The sequence below is a fragment of the Microchirus variegatus genome, assembly GCF_963457635.1.
Source record: "Microchirus variegatus genome assembly, chromosome: 2".
Classification (NCBI taxonomy): domain Eukaryota; kingdom Metazoa; phylum Chordata; class Actinopteri; order Pleuronectiformes; family Soleidae; genus Microchirus; species Microchirus variegatus.
The window spans coordinates 39,784,768-39,810,148 of record NC_139803.1 but is presented as its reverse complement, the minus strand read 5'-3'; the positions used below and the strand labels follow the sequence as shown (position 1 = coordinate 39,810,148).

The following is a 25,381-nucleotide window of genomic DNA, read 5'->3' as shown; positions in this document are numbered from 1 at the left end:
AACTGCTTCACTCCTTATTTAACAGTTAATGTCCATTTAAAGGGTTCTGTTAACGAACCACCTATTAACGCCGTCTCTCTCAATGCAAAATTGCTGTGTTCCATTTGGGAAAACAAAACCTCTGTGAGATAGCCCTCTCTTATCTATATAACCGTCCATAGTGATGTGTCAGTCCATCACCCCCCCCCTCCCCCCATCATCCACTCGTTTCTCGCTGCCACAAACTCGTCTATCTTTTTTTCCCTAAAGAGGAAAGAAAAGGACCAAAGAACTAATAAATGCTAGTTTTCATTATGCCACGACTGAGGTGCTAATTACAGTCATTTGGTCTCTGTAGCTCCCGGAGTGAGTATGTGTGAAGTGGTGGTGGTGTTCATGTATGCACATGTGCTATATTTGTAGATAAAGCCCATGCAAAGTATGGGATAATGTAAATTATGCTCACCACAGCCACGCCCCCTTGAGGCAGAGCTCATTTACATTTACAGTAAAAACTCTTGTGTGGTTTGTGCTGTACATCCCCACACACACACACAACACTGGTGTCATTTCAATAAATGAGTGTGCTATACGCAGGTCTTTATACCTGCATGTAAAAACATGTATTAAATAACTGAACATGCTAATAGATAAAGCTAATTTAGATTTTTTTAGATGACTTGCCAATGGTCTGGCTGTATTGAAGATGTCATTGTCATCCATTGGCTTCTGTGCCAATATACAGCAGGATAGGAAATTAACTTTTCTATTAGGGAACTTTTATTTTATTTTTTTGACCCTGTGAAGTATGTCTTATTGCTATTTTGGATCATTTCCAGTCACTTTTATCAAATCTTGGGAAATACTTTCAGTTTCTCATCTCACTGTGCTGCCAATGTTCACTAAATCAAATTTAAGGTTGTTGGGTTTTCAATCCCAACTGTACTACTGCTACAGTTTAAAGGACATAATGGAGCATTTTAGGCCTAGAAAAGTATTAGAATGTATTTCATGATCTACATATTAAACTTTTTTCCCCCCGCTTCTCCATCTCTAGGGGTCGCCATAGCAGATCACCCTTTTTTCAGTGATCCACACATGAGATTTTTGAAGTCAGATGCCCTTCCTGAAGCAACGCTCCCATCTGGGGTTAGGGTTAGGGCAATAGATGTGGCCCCTATCATGGCTGGGGGTCAATTTAAAGCATTCAAATTAACCAAATCAATAGAGAGCAATGGGAATTGGGTACATTGCTCAGAGGTACCCCAGCCCCTGACCTTACAAGCAAAGTTCCTAGAACTACATATTTAACCTAATTTCTAACCCTAATATACAGTTTTATTAAACACAACTCTTGACAGATTTGGACGAGACGGACACAAAGAAATAGTAAGAGTGAGCGCTAGTTACCGATGTTGGGATGCTTGAGCAGACGGCAGATCCTGGCTTCTCGCTCCAACTTCTGGTGATCTGCGGGAGACAAGAAGACGCACTTTTAACATCAATATACGGAGATTCCACGTATTGAAATCCAGAAACAGATGATCAAATAAACCAACAATCATCATCATTCATTACAGAAATCCATTTGAGGGGAAAACGTCTCCAGCAATACTCTTAATACAGGACGAAGGAAGACGTTCTGACATCGCGGAGACGAAATGTCAACCGTGGTTAACGTTGAACGTAAAGTCCGATGCGTTCAAGCGCCTTTGAGAAGACACAAAGCCACATTCATCAATAACCGCTCGACGAGGCCAGGATGTGAAGTGAATAAATGTCAACATCCACTCATGGGAATTCACACTCCAGTGAAGTACGCTCACACACTGAAGGGTTTCCATCACAGGTTACGTCCCTCGCCAACACTTAATCTCAGCTCTCAGAGAAGCTCGGGACAAGTCTCTCTGATTCATCGATGGTGGAACGTCATCGCTTTTCTAAAAGAACGAATGACAACCTTGTTTATGTACAGCAGAGCTCCTGGCAATGATCCAGGCCTCAGGTGGGTTGAAGAATCTAAGACGGGCTTCAACGTTTATCCCAGTGACTCCACTCGCCGCATTGGAAGCAATAAAACACGAGGAAAACCGAAAGCCAGATCAGAAATAGTCACTGAAATCATGTCAGAGGATTCATGAAGCTGGAGGTTCATGTTGGAAAAGGAACACAAGGAACATTGGAACGATATTTTGTCAATCAAGCAGCAGGAAATAAAAAATGATCAGTGATCAATGGTCTTGTCCGATCGGATTAAACTGCTGCTTTGTAAATGTAGAGCATCACCAGTGTCAGATGTGATGGCACCGACTCCAATCACACCTCGCATTACAAGTCTCTTAGTCCTAATCTGACCAATGGGATGCACTTTCACGGGCGCGCCATAATCCTCTCAGTTGCAGGGTAGTAGAGTTGAAGTAGACTAATCTGTGACATAACAGGATTCACAGCACGAGTGGCGCTCGCCCGTCGCCAAACATCCAACCACAGGCAGCTGCTGTCTCTTCCTTCCGTTCGTTCGGCGTCTTCATTATTAGTTCGCCACGTGTTGTGTGCAGCCACTTTTCAGACATCTCTTCCTGTGTGACGTGTGGAAGATACGTAATCTGCGTTCAAAATGCAACCATAAAAAACGGTTTTCAAAGTGGTGAAATTACTTTAAATGTCAGGTCAGATTCATTGTCTGGTTCTCTTTCCTGTTTAACAGAAGAACATCTTACATTCGAGTCAGTTTGTCTATTCATTCACGATTGCAGGACAATGAGTCAAGCAGCAAAGTCAACTAAAAATAAATGTGAGAGCAAAACTTGGATTTGTTTCAGTTTCTCTCAGAGTTTCTTATTTGACTCAGACTTAAGATGTTCTCCATTTTCACCCAACTGTAATTCCTCTGGCGCTTCAAAATAACTCAACCACAATGTGAACGGGAACAAGGATTTTTACACAATCTTTGGGCTCAAAACCTTTATAATTAGGGTTAAAGACGTTTGCACACAGATGCACTGTTCCTTCTTTTTAAATGTCATTAGCATTTTCAAATGTGACCAAAAGTAACACTACAGACAAAACTGGCTTTCACTTATAATCTATATAACAAAAAACAACAGTGTAAAATATGAATAAAGTTGGACACATAGGGGACTGTTTCATTTATAATACTTGGTAGCATTCTGATGAAACATGCTTCCCAGTTAAAACCCAAAAATATCAAATATTTTACCGAAATATTTTAGTTTTAATTTGTGTTGGGCACTAGGTTAACGCGCATTAACGCGTGATGCGTTGCCGTCACGACTGACCGGAAAAAGCGTGTGTGATGTCACTATGTTACGTACTGCGACACCGTTTACCAGTTAGCTCCGTTAGCTGCATTAGCTCCTTTAGCCTCGTTAGCGTGCCTACAGTCGAACTGGAGCGGTCTGTTTATTAAACGAAAAGAGCAGCGCTACAAATAACCAGCGTACCTGTGTACTGCGTATGTGTGCCTCTGTTTTTAAAGTTTAGCGTTACTTTAGAGACTAATTTTAACAATCGGGAGTCACGTAAACATGACGTCACGCGTGTCTTTTTCCGATCAGTCGTCATGGAAACGCATCATGCGATAACATTGACGTTGACGTGTTAACGCACCCAGCAGTTTTAAGGTTCCCAAACTCTTAAGAAACATTTCAAAAACTCCTCAGCTCCTCAGAACCTTCCATGCCATTAGAAGTCAACTCAACACCAACTGAACATTACTTTTCTCCTGTTGCATGTCTTGAACCTCGTCAACCTAAGACCCTGGCGTGATTCGCTCAGGAGTCGACCCATTTAACAAACCTACATGAGCTCCTGAACATCATCCCCGGGCCACAGAAAGGAGGACAGGCAGCTATTTCCATCTCAGCTGACTGATCAAATGAGCTGCCTTTCGCAGTGAAGCAGCAACATCTGGCTTCTCAGTCACTTAAAACCTAATCCGTCAACGTGCTCAGACGGTCATTACTGTCGCACGCTCACCTAGAAACAAAAACGTTTTAAAAACGACTCCATTTAAATAAAGAAGAAGAAAATCCTGTCAGTCTAACCTTTAATCACCGAGTGCGAAAAACCAAAGAGATCTGTCGTTCCTGACCATTTTCACCTGCTGCTATTCAAGTAATAAGTGAGTAATGGAGTTTGGTGCCAAGAGAACCGCGAGAATGTGAATGTAATAAGAAAATGGCAGAAGTGATGAAAACACCCCTGACATATCAAACCGCCCACACATATACATACTAACCCATTTTACTTCGCCTGCTCCCCTCAGGCAACATCTCCACTCTCATTTCCTGGCTCTCCCTTCTACATGTTTCACTCCAGCAGACTGAGTCAACCGCCTGAGTAGGTGATGCCAAAATGCCCCCAAAAAAAAGAACAGAATATGAGACAGCGTTTTTCCCGAAACACTATATATTAAGAGCTGCTATTGACGCTTTGAACCAACAACCTACTGATTGACAGACTGTAGAAATGGGTCATGGGATTTGTCACATACTCCTTTAATTGGACACTTTTCATCTTGTGGGGTGCCCCAGGGAACCATCATCGTCCTATTTTATTTTTCCATTTATATAACATAGTATTTTCAGGTAGATTTCGTATGATAACTTTATTAATCATTTACAACACAGCAGTGTCAGTGGTTACATAGGGCTGGGCGATATATCGATATAAAAAATATATCGATATATTTTTAAATTGGATATGGAATTGGACCATATCGCATTTATCAATACTGAGCTTAATTTCAAAAATACAGTTTACATTTTATTATTTGATGAGCTGAGGATTTATTCATGAACCAGGTAAAGAAACCTGTGTTTATTATTTATTCACTTGATTTTCCAACTGTTCACGGAAATAACCGGTTTCAATAAAACTACTTGTGACATGTCATGTCATGTAATATTTGGCTTTGACTTTGACAAAACATATCATTTCACAGCTCTCACTTTGCGGAAAAAATATGTGGTTGTATATCGATATTCAGCCTAAATAAATTGGGATATGACTTTTGGTGAATATCAGCCAGCCCTATGGTTACACATATTTCCTCTACCATTGTACCTATTGTTTCTGTGTTTGTGCCCAAGAGTGGTGCCACAAACGCCCATATATGGTCCTTATACTGCTGTTAATTTACATCTTAATCCCTGAGACACTCCTACAGAACTAGTACTACAGTAAGATATTAAATGACTAGCATTTCATGGTCAAAAACCTGCCATTTTGAAAGTCTCCCTCTTCTATTTTGGACTATAAACATAAAGACAGAACACGGTTAGAAGGACATCACCTATGACTTTTACAATTTTGTCACGGACATCTATGACTTTCAAAAGTTTCCTGATTGGGAAAATGGATCAAGTCGTACGCAGATGACACCCCGTTGTACCTTTTCTCCAAATTTCAATAATATCCAATTTCCCCACAACCGTTTCTTCTGCTCGTCTGATCTTATAACAACTTAAAATGTTACTTTAATTCACAGAAACTGAACAAATCTTTTCTTCAGGAAACCAAAACCAAGCGATGGGGCTTTTACAAGCACAGTGTCTACACTCTGAAACACTCTGTGTTGTTGGAATTGCTTATTCCTCAGATAAACCTGGAACACACTGGCTCATGAATAAGACAATAACTTCAGGGAAGAAGACGAGACACGCTTTTCGCCCACAATAATGACGATCCTCGATGTGAAACCCCCGGGGGGGGGTCAGCTTCACAGGTGTATTCTGACTGCCTGAGCTGACAGTCATCATTAGCAATGGTAATCATTGTGATGGTTTTATTTACTGGTGGAGCTGCAGGAGACACTGGAGACTCTTGGGTTTACAAGAGCCCTGATAAAATGCAATTAGCTGTAGCTAACGAGGATTCTCAGTGTTTGTCGTCGATGTGCGTCTGACGCAGAGCTGGAGGGATGTCAAACTATGAGCTAAAAATTGAAGGAAAATAATTGCCGTCATGGCCTGGATGGCTGCATGTTCCTCAACCTTAGTTTAAAATTAGTCTTTAATTGGTCAACAGTGCCTTTGTGGACGGACTTTGAAGACGTGCGAGCATGAATCATATTTTTTTGGATGCTCTTTGGAATTGAAATGTACTTTCATTGCGTCCATGTTGGCAGCAAGAAAACCTTATTTAACGTTCCTCCTGCACTGTGCGTGTAGCTCACCTCACAAATAGTATAACTTGGATTATTGATCATGAGTAGTAAAAGGTCAATTTGTAGTTTTTTTGCATGTGCAAATTCGCTGAGGTTTACCTGACGTTTTCACACCTAATAGTCTCCGCTAGACTCTGTACGACTGGAGCTGCACCAAATCCAATTGGTCTTGTTCTTTTATTATTTTGTTGGTGATCAAGAAATATACAAGTCAAGTAAAAATCCACTAATAACCTCTCTACCTGTTGTCTAGGTGACTCTCCACACCTCGACTCCATCCTATCTCGACCATGTCCTCCTCTCCTCATTCATTTCCACACCATATTCTGCTTCTCTGCTCTTCCCGAGGCCAAAACCACTGAGATACAGAGCAACACACAAGACTCTTGAAACCGACTCAGTCGCAGCTCTGGCCCAGTTAAAGCCCACAGATGATGACATTCCGAGCCAGAACTTTGACCACCGCAGCTGCTCAGACAACGAGGCCCAAAACCAGGCCGCCGGCCATCAGACGACTCATGCTGCCATTATGATGACACAGAGTGAAAAGGAAGAGGAAAACAATGTGTCATAAAACATGAGAAATGTCAGGAAGAAAACTGTGACTCAAGATTTTAGAAAAAAAACAAAAAAACAACAACTATTCAAAAGCAGCAGTGAGCTTTCTCTGAATGGCAGCAGTGCTTCTCCGTGGCTTGAGGCACAGAAGAAAAAGGAAAGCTGAAGCCTCAGTACATTTGTGTGGGAGGCTGCTGCTGCTGCTGCTGCTGCTGCTGCTGCTGCTGCTGCTGCTGCGACTGTATTTATGCTTCATTTATCACATTCCCCACCTCTTCCCTTTCTGCCCACCTGTATGTGAAAGACAAGAACACCATCATCAGAGACACACACATAAAAAAAAGAAGGCGATGTGACGTGAAACGGGCTAAAAATAGAGCAGGTGGGGAAACCACAGCACACACACACACACGGAGAGAGACGGACTGATGCTGATGCTGATGCTGATGCTGATGCTGATGCTGCCGTGGGCAAGAGCAGAGAGCAGGTGTGTGACTAACGTTCAGAGAATGTGTATCTGGATGAGTGGGAGGTGAAGAGGGATGAAGGTGATGAGATGAAGGGATGGAATGAAGAGCCTGAACCAGCCGTGTTCATTCAGAGGCTGATTCATTCAACATGGAGAGAACTTTGGGATAAAACAACAAAGATCCACACTGCTGCTCCACATTTGTCAAATCTCACTCGATTTAAAACAACGTGGGAGACCAAAGACACAACAGACTTTGTAACCGATATTCAACGTTTTAATCCTGAGATTAGACGCATGACCACACACCTGACAATTTCAGGGTTGGAGATTCCAGGGATTTGGGATCTAAGAGAAACTCGCATGATTTAAACATGACTTTAGAATATGACGGAATCAACTTTACTTGTACGACCATCCGCTCTCACACTCGGTCAATTTAGAGCATCCAAGCTAGCTGCCTAATCCCCAAATCTGCATGTTTTTGGACTGTGGGAGGAAACTGGAGAACCCGGAGGTTCTATTGAAGACCTGGAGATTAGAGTTTAGATTCTCCACCCGGGGGCCGGGTCAGGCCGAAGGGTCGGGCCCATGATCAAGCATTTGTGTTTTTACTCCCTCGTCGTGTTCGCGTGGTATGTTGTAGCACGTCGTATTGCGTGAAGGTGTAAAAATCCGGGGGCCATGAACGCATCATTTAAAAACCAGGAAGCATATCGTCACTAGCAACATATGCGTTCATGGAAGCGGATCTCAGCGGCTCTGTTATTGTTGTGAATCAGACTGTGGCAGCAGGTACAACGAGCTCCTGCTGTGGGGAGGACGTACGTGTACATTTACGGCTCACGTATTAAAAATTGTTGTTGTTTAAATCGGGCTCGGGTAGAGTTGAGCTTCATTTTTTGGGCCCGATCTAAGCTCCACTGGTGATTGAGACCATAGCCCCCTGGTGGCTAACTGCTACTTCGCTATTGAAACTACTTTTTAAATGCAGTCATAGATGTGGAAAATGAAGAGCTGTGAGTTGACAGGTTAAAAGCCAAACACACAGAAGTACATGACGTATGTCAGTGGACGTTCACAGTTTCCTCTTAAAGGCCTGTCAGGCAGCGTCTCGTCTCGTCAGGGGACGACATGAAGCCGTCACAAATCAGCGTCCGACTACTTTATTTGATCCGTCCAGCAGCTTTCACTCAATGACGTCCTGGTTGTTCTCTCCACGCGGCTCCTTCAATACGCGGCGTGAGGTTGATGTGGGCGAGCATGTGGCAGCGTGATAGCGGTCCGCAGTCCGTTATCGCCGAGCCACCAGAGGCTCAGCCGGCGTCTCAAGCAGTCAGTGGGACATCCATCATAATCCCGCAGTGTGACAGCAGAGCTTTCTCATACGCTTTACACTCTCGGCTCTCAGTTTTTTTTGATGAGCTGAAGTCCGGGAGGATCTGGAGAGTAAGTAATGACCGACGGAGGGAGTGCGGAGAATACTGTCGAGTAGCTTTAAAAAAAAAAAAAAACACATTCAGAGGACACAGAGTGGCTTTATCACCGACTATGATAATGTGTTTTCTGTAGTTCTGGTTTCTTAAATGCCAGATTGCAGCTCCAGCACATGTACTGATGGTTTATGCTGATCATGTGATGGAAGTTGATGTAGTGTAAACAGGAAGAGAACAGGCCCAGCTGTTACATACAGAGAGGAGGAGGAGGAGGTTTGGACAGACCAGCTGGGTTTCCATACTGACTCTTTTATCTCATGGGGCAGTGAATTGCTCAATGATGTGTGCACTTTTCTTCTTCATTTTTAAATGAATGTCCTCATCAAATGTGCAGACTGATTAACTACAGAATACTAATGACTATTGTTTTAAAAGAAGGTTGTATCAGGAATGCAAAAATGAAGCTTGTGTTCACAACTCACTCCCCCCACACCAAAGTCCAGAGAGAAAATCAGTAGGGATGTGAATGTTTGGGTGTGTAACGATTCAATTCCGATTCTTAGGGTCACAATTCCATTCAAAATCCATAAACTTATTCCAATGATGTAATCACACAAAGGCAAACTTAAAAGTTAACATTTATTCATTCAAAACAAATAAAAACTTACTTACTGTACAAAAAAATAACTTAAATGCTTAAATCATGCATAAATAAAAGCTTAGACGAGCTGCCTTTTTCTCCAAGAAGTTACAAAAATAAACTGTACACAAATAAAACAAACTGGTGTTTTGTGTGGTTTTTCAAAATAGAAACTGTAGAATTGTGGATGATTAGAATCGGGATTCCTATGTGAATGGATTTTTTCCTTGTGAATCCTTAGGTAAGTTTATGTCACTCATGTTAATCCAAATAAAAGGATTTCAAACACTGAAATTAAAAGAACACAACATTTTAACTTATGAATGGAGGCGGCAGGGGACTAACGACTCATGTGTGCTATAATATTAAATTACCTATTTTCTCTATGGAGTTTGGTATTAAAGGAGTGACCAGTTTCAAAGGAAAAGTCAGTTTCGAGGCCTAAAAGGCTGCCTCAAGATGTGATGAAGTGGTGAACACATTCTAAAGATATCATAGACTTCAGTGGGAATAGATTTTATCAGGTTAATGATCATTATCAGTCATACTTTGCAGCTCTATACCAATTAAGGAGTTGCATTCTGTGTAACCTCAGCTGATATCAAGATTAGCAGCGACATAAATCACATATTTAATGCATTTATAATGAGGTACGACTTTACCGTATACAGTATGGTTAACAGACAGAAACACACAAGCACACACATGCCCAAAAATCCAGCTGTTGCTCACAGTCGGACACGAACAAATCTTGGCACGAATCCTTGGGGAACACCCAGGATTTCTGGAACACCTTGTTGTACAGTGTACAGTATGTTACCTTAGTAAAAAAAAAAAAAAACTGTTGCCATGACAGCTGTCACACCCTGCCTCACACAACCAGGGAATATGTCGACTTCACACCTGCTGCAACAAAACAGCAGCATCACAGCAATCTTTATTTAAAGTTGCTATTTTTATTTACCCCCCACAAAAACTGTGAGAAACTGACAGGAAAAAATAAAAAAAAAAATCTAAAGAACGAACGACACGTACGTGCACAAGTCTGGGCCTGCTTCAACAAAACCAGCCAGACCAAATAGACTAAAGAATGCACACGACTGGGTGTCGCACACATTTCCCCCCCTGGGTACAAGTGTTTCTGCAGAAAAGTCTGTATAAACAGGGGGGAAAAAAAAACTAAAAACACTTTTCTGCTGAAGCAAACTGACAAACAGAGACGTGCAGGTCGTCCAGGGTTTAAGGGATTAACGTTACGACCAAACAAAAACAAGAATTCACCGTCTGATGGAGCACAAACTGTGCTGAACTGAAATACTTCAAACTGTCACATTTTAGCATCATAAACGATGTATAAATCTGTGTTTGTGCCTTTTCTTCTAGTCATTATTTTTACTACTATATTATTATTATATTGAGTGTTGAAAAATATTATATAAGACGATTATTCAGTAATGGTACGAAAAGTGTGACAAAAATGGAGCATAAAAGATGATGAAAACAATAATTGACTTACTTTAAATGATTAAAAGAATGTGTAGTGCAGAAGATTCACATTTTAAAATACTTTAAAGCGAAGCGAACGCTTGTTTTTTTTAATAAATATTGACAAAATTCACAATTGCAATATAATGCACCTCCTGATTTATTTATTTCATACTGTCGTTTCCAAATGTTGTCTTTCAAATAATGAGCTTTTCTTATGAAAGAGAAGTGTTTATTTTTAACCATTTATCTCAATTATATTCTCAATTATAATAATTAGGTCAAGATATTCACAGTCCAGCACAGTAGATACATATTTTTATGTAAAAAATCTATCCACATAGGAATCGCGATTCTAATCATCCACAATTATATATCGATTCATAAACTTCAAAAAAAAAAAAAATTCTATTTTGAAAAACCACACAAAACATTGTGTTATTTGTGTACAGTTTTTTTTTATAACTTCTGGGAGAAAAAGGCAGCTCGTCTAAGCTTTTATTTATGCAAGTTATTTTTTTGTTTTTTATTTGTTTTGAATGAATATTACCTATACAAACTGTATTGTTTTGATGCCATAATTTGCCTTAACACACTATGCATTGTATCAAATTTTGATTTGTGACCCTAAGAATCGAATCATCCTTAGTTTTAAAGGTGTAATTGTGTAAATGAAGGTTTGGCAAATTAATAAACTCCATGTATGGTACGAAAACAGTGATGACATAGAAATACTGCAAAAAAAAAAAGAACAACATTCTATTTCTGTGTACAATCTCTTCATCATCTTCACGAGCAATGAACACAAACATGTCGGCACACGAGCTGCCGATCAAACCACAGGCCGCCGTGGCACCGAGAACATCCCCCGCTGGCGACCTTCAGTTAATGCCACACTCGTTCTCACATCTCTCTCTTTCATCTTTTCCCTCCATCCCTTCTTTTCTCTTCTTCTCCTTCTTCGTCATCATCACCTCTTGTTCTCTCCTTCACCATTTTTGGCACAGTTCACTGGTTTGGCTGCCGTCTCTCCCCAGACTCCATCATCGTCTCACAAATAACATCAAACAAACACATTCACACTAAAAATATGTCGGAGCTAACTGACTGTGAAGGATCATGGGAGAACATCGCGCTTTAGATTTGTCCTTCATTTTTGTTCTTTTGGTAAAATGACATTAAAGCTGCTGCCAGTCGTCTTTGCAGAATTTGATTAGAAAGTACAAAATTCACATATCTGTACTTTGTTATTTATATTTCTTTAACTCCACAACATTTCCTCTAACTATCTTTGTTACTCGTTACTGCCAAATACAAGAAGAAGAAGAAGAATTCAGGCTGTAGCGACATATTTTTGGACTAAAAGAGATCCATTGACAAGCTAGAAATTACATGCTAACAATGAGCCGCAAGCTAAACTCGAAAAATCCTAATACTAACAAGCAGAACGAGGGGGGAATATCGCCACCTAGCATGACTATAAATACATTTCCTGCTAGCACCGGTAACCATTCAAATCCATATCTGAATGTAGACTTTGTTTTTAATCTTTTAAATGATATATTTTATACAGTGAAGTGTCGCCTTCACTGTTATTGAAGCTCTGGCTAGTGTTAGCTTTAGCATTAGCATGGAAACATACAGAGTGATACTGTGGCCTCAGCCACCACAGCACAATATTGACTCTAAGATATATTCACTACATGGTGTATTTAAATATGCCCAAAACAGATTATTCTCTGGGGAGCAACACAAAGTAGTAAAAACAAGGAAGTGAAACATGCTAAAAAAGAAAAAAAAGTGCCTTTTCCATCACCGCAAAAATCCAGCTACTGTTGCTTCTGTGAGCTTATAATAAACTTAATTTACATAGAGCTACAAAACTGACCAAACTGACTATTTAGACCGGAAAGTTGTACTAATCTTAGCTGAGCCTGACTGTACTGTACTATTTTATACTCTATTTCACTACAGAGTATTTATATACAGATACAAAACTTGCTGTAACATGACCATGAGGAAAAAAAAGTGATAGCACCATAATCTGACCATGTTTTACCATCTGTTTCCCCACAGCACCAAAGTGGAAAGAAAATCTGTAAAGATAATAAACGAGAAAGCAAAAAGGTAGTCGTATCTATCTAATCTATTGGGTATTCTCTCAATTAATCGAGTACTTGTTGGGTCTGTAAAATGTCAGAAAATGTTGATGTTGAAATGTTCTCGAAAGACCAAAACAAACTACTTTTTAATCATATCTTTGTTATACGGAGCTGGAATTAACCAAATTCACTGAAAAAGCAGAACGTTTGTCAACGTCCCTTCTCAAATACAATCTGATGACAGATGATACATCACACAATTTCCATACAACTATCTCCAAACTATGATGGTTTTATTTTCCTATGTCATGTTCCAGTTTACTGACAAAATGCTGCACAGTCACATTTCCAAGAACCATCAGTTATGGATGCTGCATGAAAGAGACACTGAACGATTCTGTTGTCATCTTCCATCCATCAAGTGTGTCAACGTGATTCATCATTTTCCACTAAACGGAGGGAAAAAAATAAGAGGATTTTTATCCAGAATCAGGCAGCATGAAGACATTCAGTAGTGAGGTCATGGAGGCCGTGTTGGCTTAAAGAAGAGTTTTAGTCAGGACTTTGGAAAAATGAGGCTCAGCGGTTTCCCAGATCATATTTTATAGGAAGCTGAACGGGAGAAGAGGGACAACAAATTCATGTCTTTCTGATATCATTTTAAAAATAGTGCTGGGCACGAGGTTAACGCACATTAACGCACGCAGGACGCGTTTCCATGACGACTGACTGGAAAAAGACGGACGTGACATCATGTTTACGTGCCACGACACTGGAGTCCAGGCACCGTTTACTAGTTAGCTCCGATAGCCACATTAGCGACGTTAGCACGCCGACAGTCGAACTGGAGCGGTTTGTTTATTAAACGAAAAGAGCATCGCTACAAATAACCAGCTTACTGCTGTGTGTGCCTCTGTTTTTAAAGTTTCATGTTACTCATTTTAACAATTGGGGTCACGCAAACATGACGTCACGCAAACATGACGTCACGCGCGTCTTTTTCCAGTCAGTCGTCGTGTTAACGTGCGTTAACGTTGACGGCGCCCAGCACTAGTTAAAAAACAGATATTTTGAGGTTGTTGTTGTGTTTTTAATTATTGAAACAAGTTGTATGATTTTCCAGCTTCTTAAAATGTGAATATGTTCTTGTTTATTTGCCCCATATAACAAAGATTTTTGGTTTGTGGACAAAAACGACATTTGACCAAAGGATTATTTGATTAATCAAGACAATAAAAGGGCAGATAAAGGGACAGAGAAAACGAATTAATTAATTTAACCAACCTATTGCTAACATGCTAACAAATCTGTCCTTTTAGACATCCAGCAGCTGTGAAGGAAACGCTAGCATTCATACGCAGATATGTTTGTGTCCACCCAGTGGAACCAAGTCCATTAATGAGTCTCCTTTGAGCTCTGATTTGGTCTCTGGAGATAAACATCGGGACTCTTTAGATGCTAAACGCTGCACTGCGTTCATCAGCCGCTCTCTAACTGTGTGTGTGTGTATGTGTTCAGGTACAACACTGTGTTTTCCCTGACAGAAACTCATTAGTATGTGTGCAGAAATAAAGCAATGAGTGAACCAAAACAGTCAAGTTAAAACTGCTGTAAGAGTCAAACAATTAGCCGATGACAACACGACGTTGCTGTAGTTACAATCTTTGAACAAAAAAACTAACTATGACAGCCTGTAGCCTCTATGTCACATATAAACATCGCATTTTACTTCACTTTCTATTTGTAAATGGACATTTTTTCACATCAAATCTACATCCAAACAAGTCTTTCGACCCAATATCTGAAGTAATCTGCAGAAAGACTGACATTAAGGTGAAACTGAAAGTAATTGTTCACAGTGTCTGGTGGAGTCATGACTGATAAGAGCCAATCAGGACACTTATGAGGGAGTAACTGTTTCAACAAGACTCCACTTATGCCAGGTCTAAAACACTCAGGTAAATGTGGACAGCATGTGTATCCAGAGTAGAATTTACGGATGTTTTATCAATAATAGAGAAAGGTGGATTAAGCAGAAACTCAAACTCAACTTACTTATTCAGACCAGACTAAACAAACACCGTCACTGATGAGGTCTCGCGGCTAATTGCTGCTAGCTCGAGGCGTCACTGAAGTGCTTAATGGTTTTTCTGATGTGAGACTATTTTCTTTCCTCAGGTCAAAACCTTTATTTCTTCATCTTCCACCACAGCCGTTTGTCACGTTATTTTTCTCGTCTTTTGAACACAAAAAAAATAAATAAAATAATAATCACCCCGACCTCTCACTTCATGATAATTGTGCAATTTTCTTTGTCATTTGCTGCTTTTCCCTCGGCGTGACCCGAGTCTTTAAAATGGCTGTTGTTGACTGCGTTTGTTTCACTAAAGGAGCTATTAAAGTGCAGACGGACAAACCACTGTTCCACTACCGCTGCTACACTTTGATCAGAGAGGCTTCAGAAGGCGCAGGTTCAAGGGGTCAAATTGAATCGCTTTGCCTCCTCGTCTGGACACGACCTTCCACATTTCTAGAAATGCTACAAGGCCTCAGATGCAGCTGAAAATCCAGCCCAGAATGGGCATCGGGGAGCACAGAAATCCTTTGAACGTGACATCTTTTAAGTACGCGCTTTGACCCCGATAACCCTGTAAACGCTACACTGCAGATAATTGCTTTATCCCCCCTCTATAAAACTACAGCAGCACCACTGGCAAACCTCTGTATTACGAGCACAACAAGAACAGATTTCTGTAAGAGTAATATTCGCAAAAGCTACGTCTGCTTGTACTTGGACGTTTGTGGCTTTAACAACATCTTGGAAGACTTTCTCGGAAGACTTTCCTCAAGGTTTTGGAGTGTTCTTGGGGGGAATTTGTGTCCAATCATTTATGAGGTCAGGCACCGACGTTGGACGAGAAGGCCTGGCTCGCAGTCTTTGTTCCACTTCATCCCAAAGGTCCTCGATGTGGTCGAGGTCAGGCCAGAGCTGTGTGGGGTCAGTCAAGTTCTTCCACACGTCAAAAACACGTCAAACCATGGAGTACAATCATATCGGAGTAGAAAATGGACTTCCTCAAAGTGTTGCGAAACAAAGTTGGAAGCACAGCATCGTCCAAAATGTCTCGGTATGCTGAAGCGTTAAGATTGTCCTTCATTGGAGACGAGGGGCCCGACAAATACTTCAACGCTCCGTAATCGGCCGATACGCAAGGTCCAGATATCAGAATTAGTACGTGCTACTGAAACATCTCTACTCTCATCAGCTTCAGAGACTGTGCTGCAGGCGTGAGTCACCGTCAACTGGGGAAAACAGTCCGTCTAATGAGTCAACACTCTCTCTGCTGCACTGAGCGGGGACTCGGTGACACATTTCCATTAGGTTGAACTCCCGGTCTAACCTGCCTTTCATTATCCAAACGCTTACATGTCATTAGTGCTCAATTAAAAGTTGCCAGAGTTAATTGTTCAGCTTTGAACATGAACAAATGACACAAGTTAAGCCAAAAAAGTTACGATTAATGAGGGTTTTTAGAGCGTCCCTCTCGGGGTGCTCATGTTTGACAAAGGCTGTAAAAGCAGGAAATGCCGTCTGATGCCAAACTTACATTAGAGCAGCTCTGTGATCTCATTCTGTCCACGGGATTAAAGGGGAAGGTGATCACACCATGAGCCTGAGGGGGGAAAGTGTGTGTGTCTGTGTCACAGGTAAGAATGGGACTAAAGTGGCAGACGTAGACACTTCTTAGCTAAAACTTTACATCATGTTAGAATTGGAGATCGGGGGAAAAATGACACCATCCACATTTCCATTGATTTCCCTTAAGCCCCGCTTTCACTCATCGGTCACCAAGGTGAGGTTTCTGACTCGATTTGCAGCACGGAGACGATGCAATATCGCAAATCTTAAACACTGCAGTGAGTAGCTTTCATGTGGTGATTACTGTGTGTATGATGCAGGGGAATTATGACACAATACATCACTGGCTCAAATGAAATGCACCAGTGTAATGCTGCTACTGTGAGATAGTATCGTATTTAGTACAAACCAAACAATGCAGAAACATAGATCAGTCAACAGAGTTAAAAATCCTGAAAACATGCATTAATCTCCAACATTTAACAGAGGAGTCTGGTGTATTTAGCGACAGCTATGATGCTACGTGCTATGATGACCACACCTACGCTGAGGAGGTTCTACAGTACTGAAAAACACCGTGGCAGATACCAAACCAAGTAGAGCTAGAACTGTGCGCCAAAAAGTTACAACCTAACAATGCTAACCGCGCTTGATGACAGCAGTTACATACTGGTTCTTTAACTTGAAGGACACACAAATCAAAGCAAACCATGCTGAATTTTAGATCAGTTAAAAAACTTAAAAATCCCGAAAACATGCGCTAATCGCCAACATTTAGCAAAGGAAATTACCAAAATTTCAATATTTAACAGAGGAGTCTGCTGATTTAGCGACAGTTATGCTACGTGCTATGATGACCACACCTACACTGAGGAGGTACTAAAGTACTGAAAAACACCATGACAGATACCAAACCAAGTAGAGCTACAACTGCGCGCAAAAAAGTTACAACCTAACAATGCTAACTGTGTTTGGCGACAGCAGTTACATTCTGGATCTTTAACTTGAAGGATAATGGCAGACGGTGCTTAAAAGAATATTCACGGCTTGAAATCCTGCACTTTAACTTTTCAAAGTCGGCATCATTTATCGTATCATGACTTCCCCTGAAACTCTTGTGAGGGAAAAAAAAACCCCCATAAAAGCCTGTTTTATTATCTGTAAATGTGGGAATGAATAAACAGTTCATCTGCAATAGAAATGGGAGCGTGACATTTTGTTCACCCCGAGCACTCTTGCTTTCACTGGACTGAACTGGCTCTTAAAAGAGAACCTTGAGGATTTATATTTATGTTAACATTAATACTGAGGCAATGTGGAAAATATACCTGAGCCCTGGCCAAAGCCCTGATGATGCTCAATCCATCTTGATGGGTAAAAAAAAACTCTGCAGGTGACCTTTAGTTATGGCATTGAGCTTGAAATGTGATGTGACGGCCACTTCCTCCTCGCTCTAACTCCCAGCTGTCATTTCTCCAGACCCACTCTGGCCCTGGAGGACTTTCTGACAGATGCACGACCGCGAGGGACAACAAAGCCAGCGGAGGAGAGACATAATCCAGAGGAGGAAGAGGATGTGTGTGCGAGTCTCTGGCTTGCGATGCAGCACCGACGGCAGCACGAGACTGGGATTATAGACCCTGGATTACACATGCTGGCACACAAAAGCATAAATCCACCAGTGGATTTGGGCCTGCATTCACTCAATTCCACGAGTCAAGTCGTGAACGTTTAGAGGCTCAGCGTATCATCATTTCACGTCGTTGTCACGCGACGACGGTTAAGGGTCGAAAGACAGAACGCTGCACAGATAACAGATGCATCGGTTAATCCAATTTTACCAGAGTAGATTTTCTAAGAGTCAGGTTTTCTAAGCAACTGTAAATTGCTTATACGACTACAGTGGATAAAAATTCATATAATTACCTCGCACAAATGGAAAGCAAATCTTTCTATTTACTCGTGGAAACCACGTTCCGTGGGAAAAATAACCTATCTTCAAGCCTGTTGCCAACACAACCTCGCCCTCAGATAAGAGTAGTGAAACAGATAAATGGAGCTATTGCTGAGAAGCCATTCAGGCACAAGCTGAGCAAAAAAAAACATGGCTCTGACCGAGGATAAAAGGAAAAAACACAAACACATTTCAGCCAATAAAAGCTACATGAGGCCGTTTTAAGAGTACGTTCGATGCTTTATCGCACCGTTATGCTGCGTTCACACCAGTGTTTACACACAAAATCAATGCACTTTAGAGCCGGCACAGGATAAAACTGACCCCACTGTGTATTTACACTGCATAATTAGCTTTTTAAAAGAGTTTAAAGGTTCATTACTGAACAATACGCTTGACTCATTCTCTCTACAGTGACAAGCATATGTTAATGAGGCCTCTGTAATAGCTAATAGTTTGTCACCAGTGGCAATTTGCTTTTGACGAGCACCAACTTTGACTCAAAAACGAGACGACGAGGACTGAAGCAGATGTCCCGACACTCCAAACCATAAAAACTACACACACACACACACACACAACACACAAGAGAACAAGGACCCACACATGTGTTTTTTTCTGTACCTCAATGAGTCAGTTTATAGAAGTGAGTCACCCTCAAGTGGAGGCGGTAAATCTCGACAGCGGTGTGACACAACCGCAATTATCTCCCGCTGCAGCCGCTGTGATCATTGCCAGACTCCGATCTAATGGACGAACAAGAAACTTCTACTGTGAGACCCCGACCACTGGCACATGTATATTTAGGGATAAACGGGTTCTACGCCTGCAGGAACGTACCATATGAAAGGTAACGGTTAGTTTTGTTACGTCTTTAAACCCAAAGACGTACAAAACAATAGCTGTGCAGCACGACCAGCGCTGACAATGTGTTATTTCACAGCATTATTCGCTAATTCTACGTCATCTCACCCAACACAGTGGGGACATCGACGGAGAGCAGAGGTGGAAGACGGCGTTGGAGCATCTCGACACAAATTACAGGGTGTCGAAAGGTCAAAGAAAGGGTGAGCCCGACTCGGCATCTGCGCCATAGAAAACCAGACATGACAGACGGTGTTTGATTTGGCATAATTTGGATGATGCACTGTTCACGACGACAATAAAACAGGGCTGTGACCTCTACATGATTCAGCACATCATTGAAAAGCTTTTTGGCAATAATAAAAAAACAGAGGATTCTGATTCAACACTGAACTCCAGCTATACTTGGAAAACTTCTGCAAATCAAATTGCAATCACAATATCCGTAAAATCACAATCGGACATTTCCCCCCACATGGTTCAGCCTGACCTTGTAAACTGCACAAACCACCGTGCATCAAAGGCTACATTACAAGCAACTGCACCGACCTCATCCACACACACTGACTTAATTAACAATGAACAATAATAGATATCATTAAGGCTGATACGGAGACTCTTTTTAAGCAGAGGCATAATTGTGAGTGCACGTGTGCCGCGCCGTTCCGTTCCATTCCGTTCCGTCCTGTATGGGACATTCTGTTCTAAAATGGATTATGATTAACACAGAGGAAGAAAGAAGTTTGCATTTGGATCAAAACACAAACAGAACGTGACACACCAAAACACCCTGTACCGAACATCACGACACGAGGAGGTGCACTTTTAAAAGAAGAAAAGAGCTGTCAAATTATATCAAAATAAATGATTGTATTGCTTTAAGTACATATACACGTGTAACTATAAATGCTGATACCAATATACTAGTTGCAAAACTTCAGATACTATTCATGACACTTCTTATCAGTGATTTAGCTCGTTAGCTGACAAGAAACAGATGGAAATCACAGCATTCTTAGTCGTTTGTGGGTTAGGGTTGGAGTTAGGGTTGGGGTTTCATGGTTCTCAAACTTTTTATACCAAGTACCACCTGGCAAAATACTGAGTTCTTCAAGTAAAACCGAAGTAGAACAGTATTTCTGATTTTCTCAAGTACCATCAGAGGAATCTCGCGTACCACCCACAGTTTGGGAACCATGGGTTTAAGCAGTTGGGGGGCTAAACACAACAATGCACACGATATTTGACAAAACAAACCACATGTTTTTGTTTGTCTAATTTCTAATTTCTACTGTCTGTGAACGAACAATGAGAACAGGAATCTGACAACCTCAACAATTTCCTTCAGGGGGGAAATGATCAGAGAGCGCTCTCCAGTTTCCATTGTGTTTTTAACGAGCGTCCACCGTGGAAGCGCCAGTGGAATCCCTGAGTTAAACTGGAATCACAGCGTCAGTCCAGCACCGTCGAGCAAGAGTGACCATCTGTATCGGGGGAAGGTTTCAGCGCACAGCGCCCTGTGACAGTATTTATTAATCTGAAAATGTTCTGGTGCCAATGTTTCGAAAGAAGAAGCTGGAAGCAAATGTCAGAGGTGCAGCCAAAAGAGAAATAAGATGGGATGAAAGAGGGATTATGTTTCAAACTGTGCCACGTTCGCTAGCCACGACGGTAAATAAGTGATGTTTCATGGCTCGGGGAGTAACGTGTGAAACGGAGATGGAATTCACAGCAAATAGCTGAAGCGTGAAGATCAATTCTGACAATGATCCAGAGTTTGTGGTGAGGTCATCGCCCAAACTTCATGTGTTATCGGGCTCAGAACTGGCGGAACACCAGCGCTGACATCAGTGTGAAAACTGGACAAAATACCCTTCAGAATGTTCACTTTCCCACAGCTAAACGGTGACCTCATGAGCAAACACTCAATGAGGTTAACATACAAACATGTGCTGCTTCTATGGATATGTACAAAAGTTAATGTGTCACAAGGAGGAGCCTTCGACTTTCTTTACTTTACACTGTTCACACAAAAATCTATAAATATCTACGATGCAAACTAAGCAAAGGGTTTCTTAGCAAACTCTTAGGTACAGCGATTTACATGTACATGTTGCAAGAGTTAAAACACTCCATATCGCCATTATTTTTATTTGGTCTGAATAATCATATTATTAAATAAAATCTTTAAGAAACTATGTCTACCTTAGACGACAAGAATTGTGGGGTGATTTGACCCCAGTATAACACTGTGGAAACCTGGTTTTATGTCCATGTAGTGGAATAGGGCTAGGGTTAGGGTTAGGGTTCAGATTAAAACTACCAGTCTATCCTTTGCGTCACTCTACCTTTTCAACTATGTGGGAGAAATGACGCCACAGTGACCTTCAGTTTGTAAAAAAACAATAAATAGAGAGCCAGGGTGTTTGGTTTGTCCATTCAGGGCTACCGTAGAAACATGGTGGCTTTACCTAGACACAGACACTTTACCTTTTTGACTTCCCCAGCATGGTCGCAAGAACTCGTCTTCCGTTAGCTCTCGCCCACATGTTCGTCACTTTCCCTACGCTTATGTCGCTTCTTCTCTCTTCAAGGCTGAAAAGCGTTGCATTCCCACTCTCCAACCTTTCTCTTTTACTCACTTTGTATCAACTCAGCCTCACTGTGTGCTTTTAACCCATCATGCCTTCCCCTCTATTGCTCTCGAAAAGATGCAGAAAACACTCTTAACCTCAGGTTACATCAGTTGATTTCACCTCTTATTGCCTGTTTCCACCTCTCTTATGCCATCACTGTGCTTCAAACTCACTCTTTTGAAAACAGCCCTTGTTCCAAGTGAAGGTTAAGAGTTCTAAGGATGTTTTTGGCTTCCACAGTGGAGAGAATTTAGCCCCTCGCTTATTGCATCACAGACTTTAGCCCGAGCCGAGCCAGTTCCTCCCACCTGGACATCCCTTTCCACATTAGATTTCCTCTTTCTGATTATGTTTATCCCAGCTGTTCCCAGCGCTCTTCGACCTTGCCGTCAAGCGATTCAATTTCCGAGCTCCGCGATGTTGGCGTGACGATTTGGCCGATGACAGGAAATGGAAGCAGCTCCTGCCCAGGTTAGATAAAGGCTCTAGAGCTATTCTGGACTTCCTTGAAATGTGGTTAAAGGGATAGTTCGGAATTTTGAACAAAATACCCATTTTCCAACTCAGCCGGTGTGATGGAGACGTCTGGAGACGTTTTAAAGAAATTTCATTCAGTTCTTCTAGTTGCCGAGTTCGCTGATGCTATGGCTAGCGCAAGTCAATGATACAAGTTAGCATGGCATTAAAAACACTCATACCGACTCCACAGTGCACCCGAGGCAAATCGATTGTAACAGCAGACTATCGATGTACATAAAAAAACTACAGAAGGACAAACTAAAGAAGCAGATCGTCCCTTTTAATGTTGACAGAAGAAGAACAAACAATACAAACAGCTATGGACTGGCTCCAGTGTGACAATGAAAAACAGAAACAAGCATTCCACTTTTCCCACACAATATTACACAAGTCTGTCTCTTAGGCAGGAAAAAGGAAAGCTTAAAAACAAGACTGGAAACAGCCTCAGCGACTGATGCAATGAGAGAGAGAGAGAAAACATACTGACGGCGGGAGGGAGAGAGACAAAACAAGCTTCTAGCCAAGAGTGATCCTGCAGGGCTCAACGCCTTTCACACGGCGCTGGCAGCGTTTCACCTCCGCTGTTGCTGGTGCACAATATTATACGTGCAGACCGTCCACGCATTAGGGAAGCCTCATTACCGAGTGTCCCTATCTGCAACGCGAGGAATCTTCAGCGAGTTTCATTAGCGATGTGGGTAATTGCTCCAGGAGAAACCCCCCCCCAGGGCAACTCTAAACAATTCAGGTCATCGTCAGGAAACAAAAACAATACTCTACGGACTTTGTTAACCGTCTGCTGTCTCACGGCAAACTACACGGAGAATATAGTGAGCTAAGCTACGAGTTGCACTCAACAAACATTTATTGGATGCACATATCTGATCCTCGCAGTTTTCATTTATTTTCTCCTCCACAGAGCTGACATGGGACTACTTGTTTTTCTTTTTAAGGCAAAATCCTTCAGCAAGAGACAGACAACTAAATCTCCCTCCATCACATTTACACTTGTGTAGCAGAGCAGCAATTACATGAATACATTATTCAAATCCACAGGACGCGTGTTCTGTTTTGATGGCGTATCCAAAGACTGTACGTCTCTCGCGGGGGGTTATCGTCCCATTCCCGCTCCACTACCCTTATCTCGTCGCACGAAAACGGCGACAAACGCGAAAAAAAAGTTCGGACGTCAGCGCCGTGTGCAATGGCTTCCCCTTTGGCAGCAGGTGGTGGAGATAAAAGGATGAAGGAGAGGGGATTTGCTCTTTTCCAGAGAGCCACAGAGCTTCAGAGGCACAGCGATGGGCTCACCTTGGACCCTCGGTGCTCGTGGAATGGTTTATTAAGGCGAAAGAGAGCGCCACTGGACGATACCCGGGACTCTGACTGACAGACAAGGAAGCCCTAATTAAAGCAGGCAGCCTGTCCCTCAAGTGGCTGGCCTACTTGCCTAAAAGAGGATTTAGAATAGAGACTGCAGGGACCACTCCAATTTATTCCCACGTTTGAAAGAACCAGAGATAGAGAGAGAGACAGCGCCTGAGTGGTTCAAGTGGTTACCTTGAGTCGCTGTGACGATGATACATGAAGGCAAACGGACAAAACAAGAAAAACCGTCGACGATTAGAGACAATTCACTACCTCAGCCCCATGAACGACATCAATATTTTTCTGTCAGAATACGATGGGAGCTCAAACATCCTAACCCTGGCCTCTTTAGCGGAATTACATCACCGATCTTCAACAAGCAGAAACCCTGTCTTTGGAATAAATATCATTTGACAACCCTGGTACAACAAAGGCAGAGCTCAACACTCAGGTAGTGCACGGGGACTTGCTGGTGGACGCTCAGCCTTGAGCCCAATTTTATGATTTGGAAACTACATGCATAACCAAACCTGATGAGAAAGGGATACACTCCAGTACCTTGACAGGTAGAATCAGAGGTAAATGCGGAAAAAAGGGTCGTGCACTGATCGTCTGGTCAATGTACAGGTTGTTCTACTGAAGGCGTCTCAAACATGAGCTGGACTGACAATACACACGATAAGAATGATCAAAATCCAACGTGGGACACTGAACACAAATTTGCGAGCATGTGCGCAGCTGCAGCCGAAAACTGGGACGACATTACTGCTGCGTCGACGACGCGAGGGATACGGCAAGCGAGCGTGAAAGAAACGTCACTGTGCAAACCTCTGTGGTGAAGCAACAGGGCAAAAGTCTCATTTTGTTTTTGGTTCATGAAACTGCGGTGGCTGAAATTAGAGTACGATGTTGTCAAAACACAATCCGCCAAACTAAGAAATCAAGGAGGAAGATTCAATATGTGTATTTTTATCGTGTTTGTGGAGCTTTTATTTTGTCTGCGTGTGTTTGAATGCTCACAGTTCCTGTTACACAACGAAAGCTCTTATCCAAAAAGCAATAAAAACAGGTCACACACACACACACCAGCTTATCTGATTCAATGGCAAGCTTCTGAGAGTCGACCTATGCTTGAGTGATGTGCAGTAGGATAAACAGACTTATGTTGCAACTCCTTACACCTTACTAAAGTCAATCGATAAACCTCCACAAAATTAATTTTCGCTAGCTTATTTCGCCATCTTATTTCCATTAAGCTAGCTGATTGTTACAGCACTTAGTTGACTCGTTTATCTCACACTGAACTACTGTACTTTCAATTCTAAGATATCATTATGCGTTTTAGAAAATATTCTCGCTCTTAAAGCGGACCTAGAACAGAAGTTCCAATTAACGCTGTTTTTGTTGGTGTGTATCTGCGCCGTTACCTCGTTTATGAAGCCCTGAAGGTTCGAAACACACAGTTCAGCCACTGCTGACAACGCTGTGTTGTATTGTAATCTCGGGCTCAGCGAGATTTCTGAAAAAACCCAGTCCGGTTA

At 41.8% G+C, this 25,381-nt stretch overlaps 1 protein-coding gene across 12 annotated transcripts in view; it reads right to left on the bottom strand.

Moving 5' to 3' along the window:
- The window catches only part of camk2d1 (calcium/calmodulin-dependent protein kinase (CaM kinase) II delta 1), a gene marked incomplete at both ends in the record, with an annotated part of 91,454 nt that overhangs the window by 54,700 nt on the left and 11,373 nt on the right, over positions 1–25,381 (bottom strand). For all 12 annotated transcript variants that reach the window (XM_083909801.1, XM_083909795.1, XM_083909806.1 and 9 more), the window contains one exon: positions 1,390–1,449. In XM_083909801.1, coding sequence (XP_083765927.1) covers positions 1,390–1,449 — 60 coding nt within the window. The remainder of the gene's footprint in view (positions 1–1,389; positions 1,450–25,381) is intronic.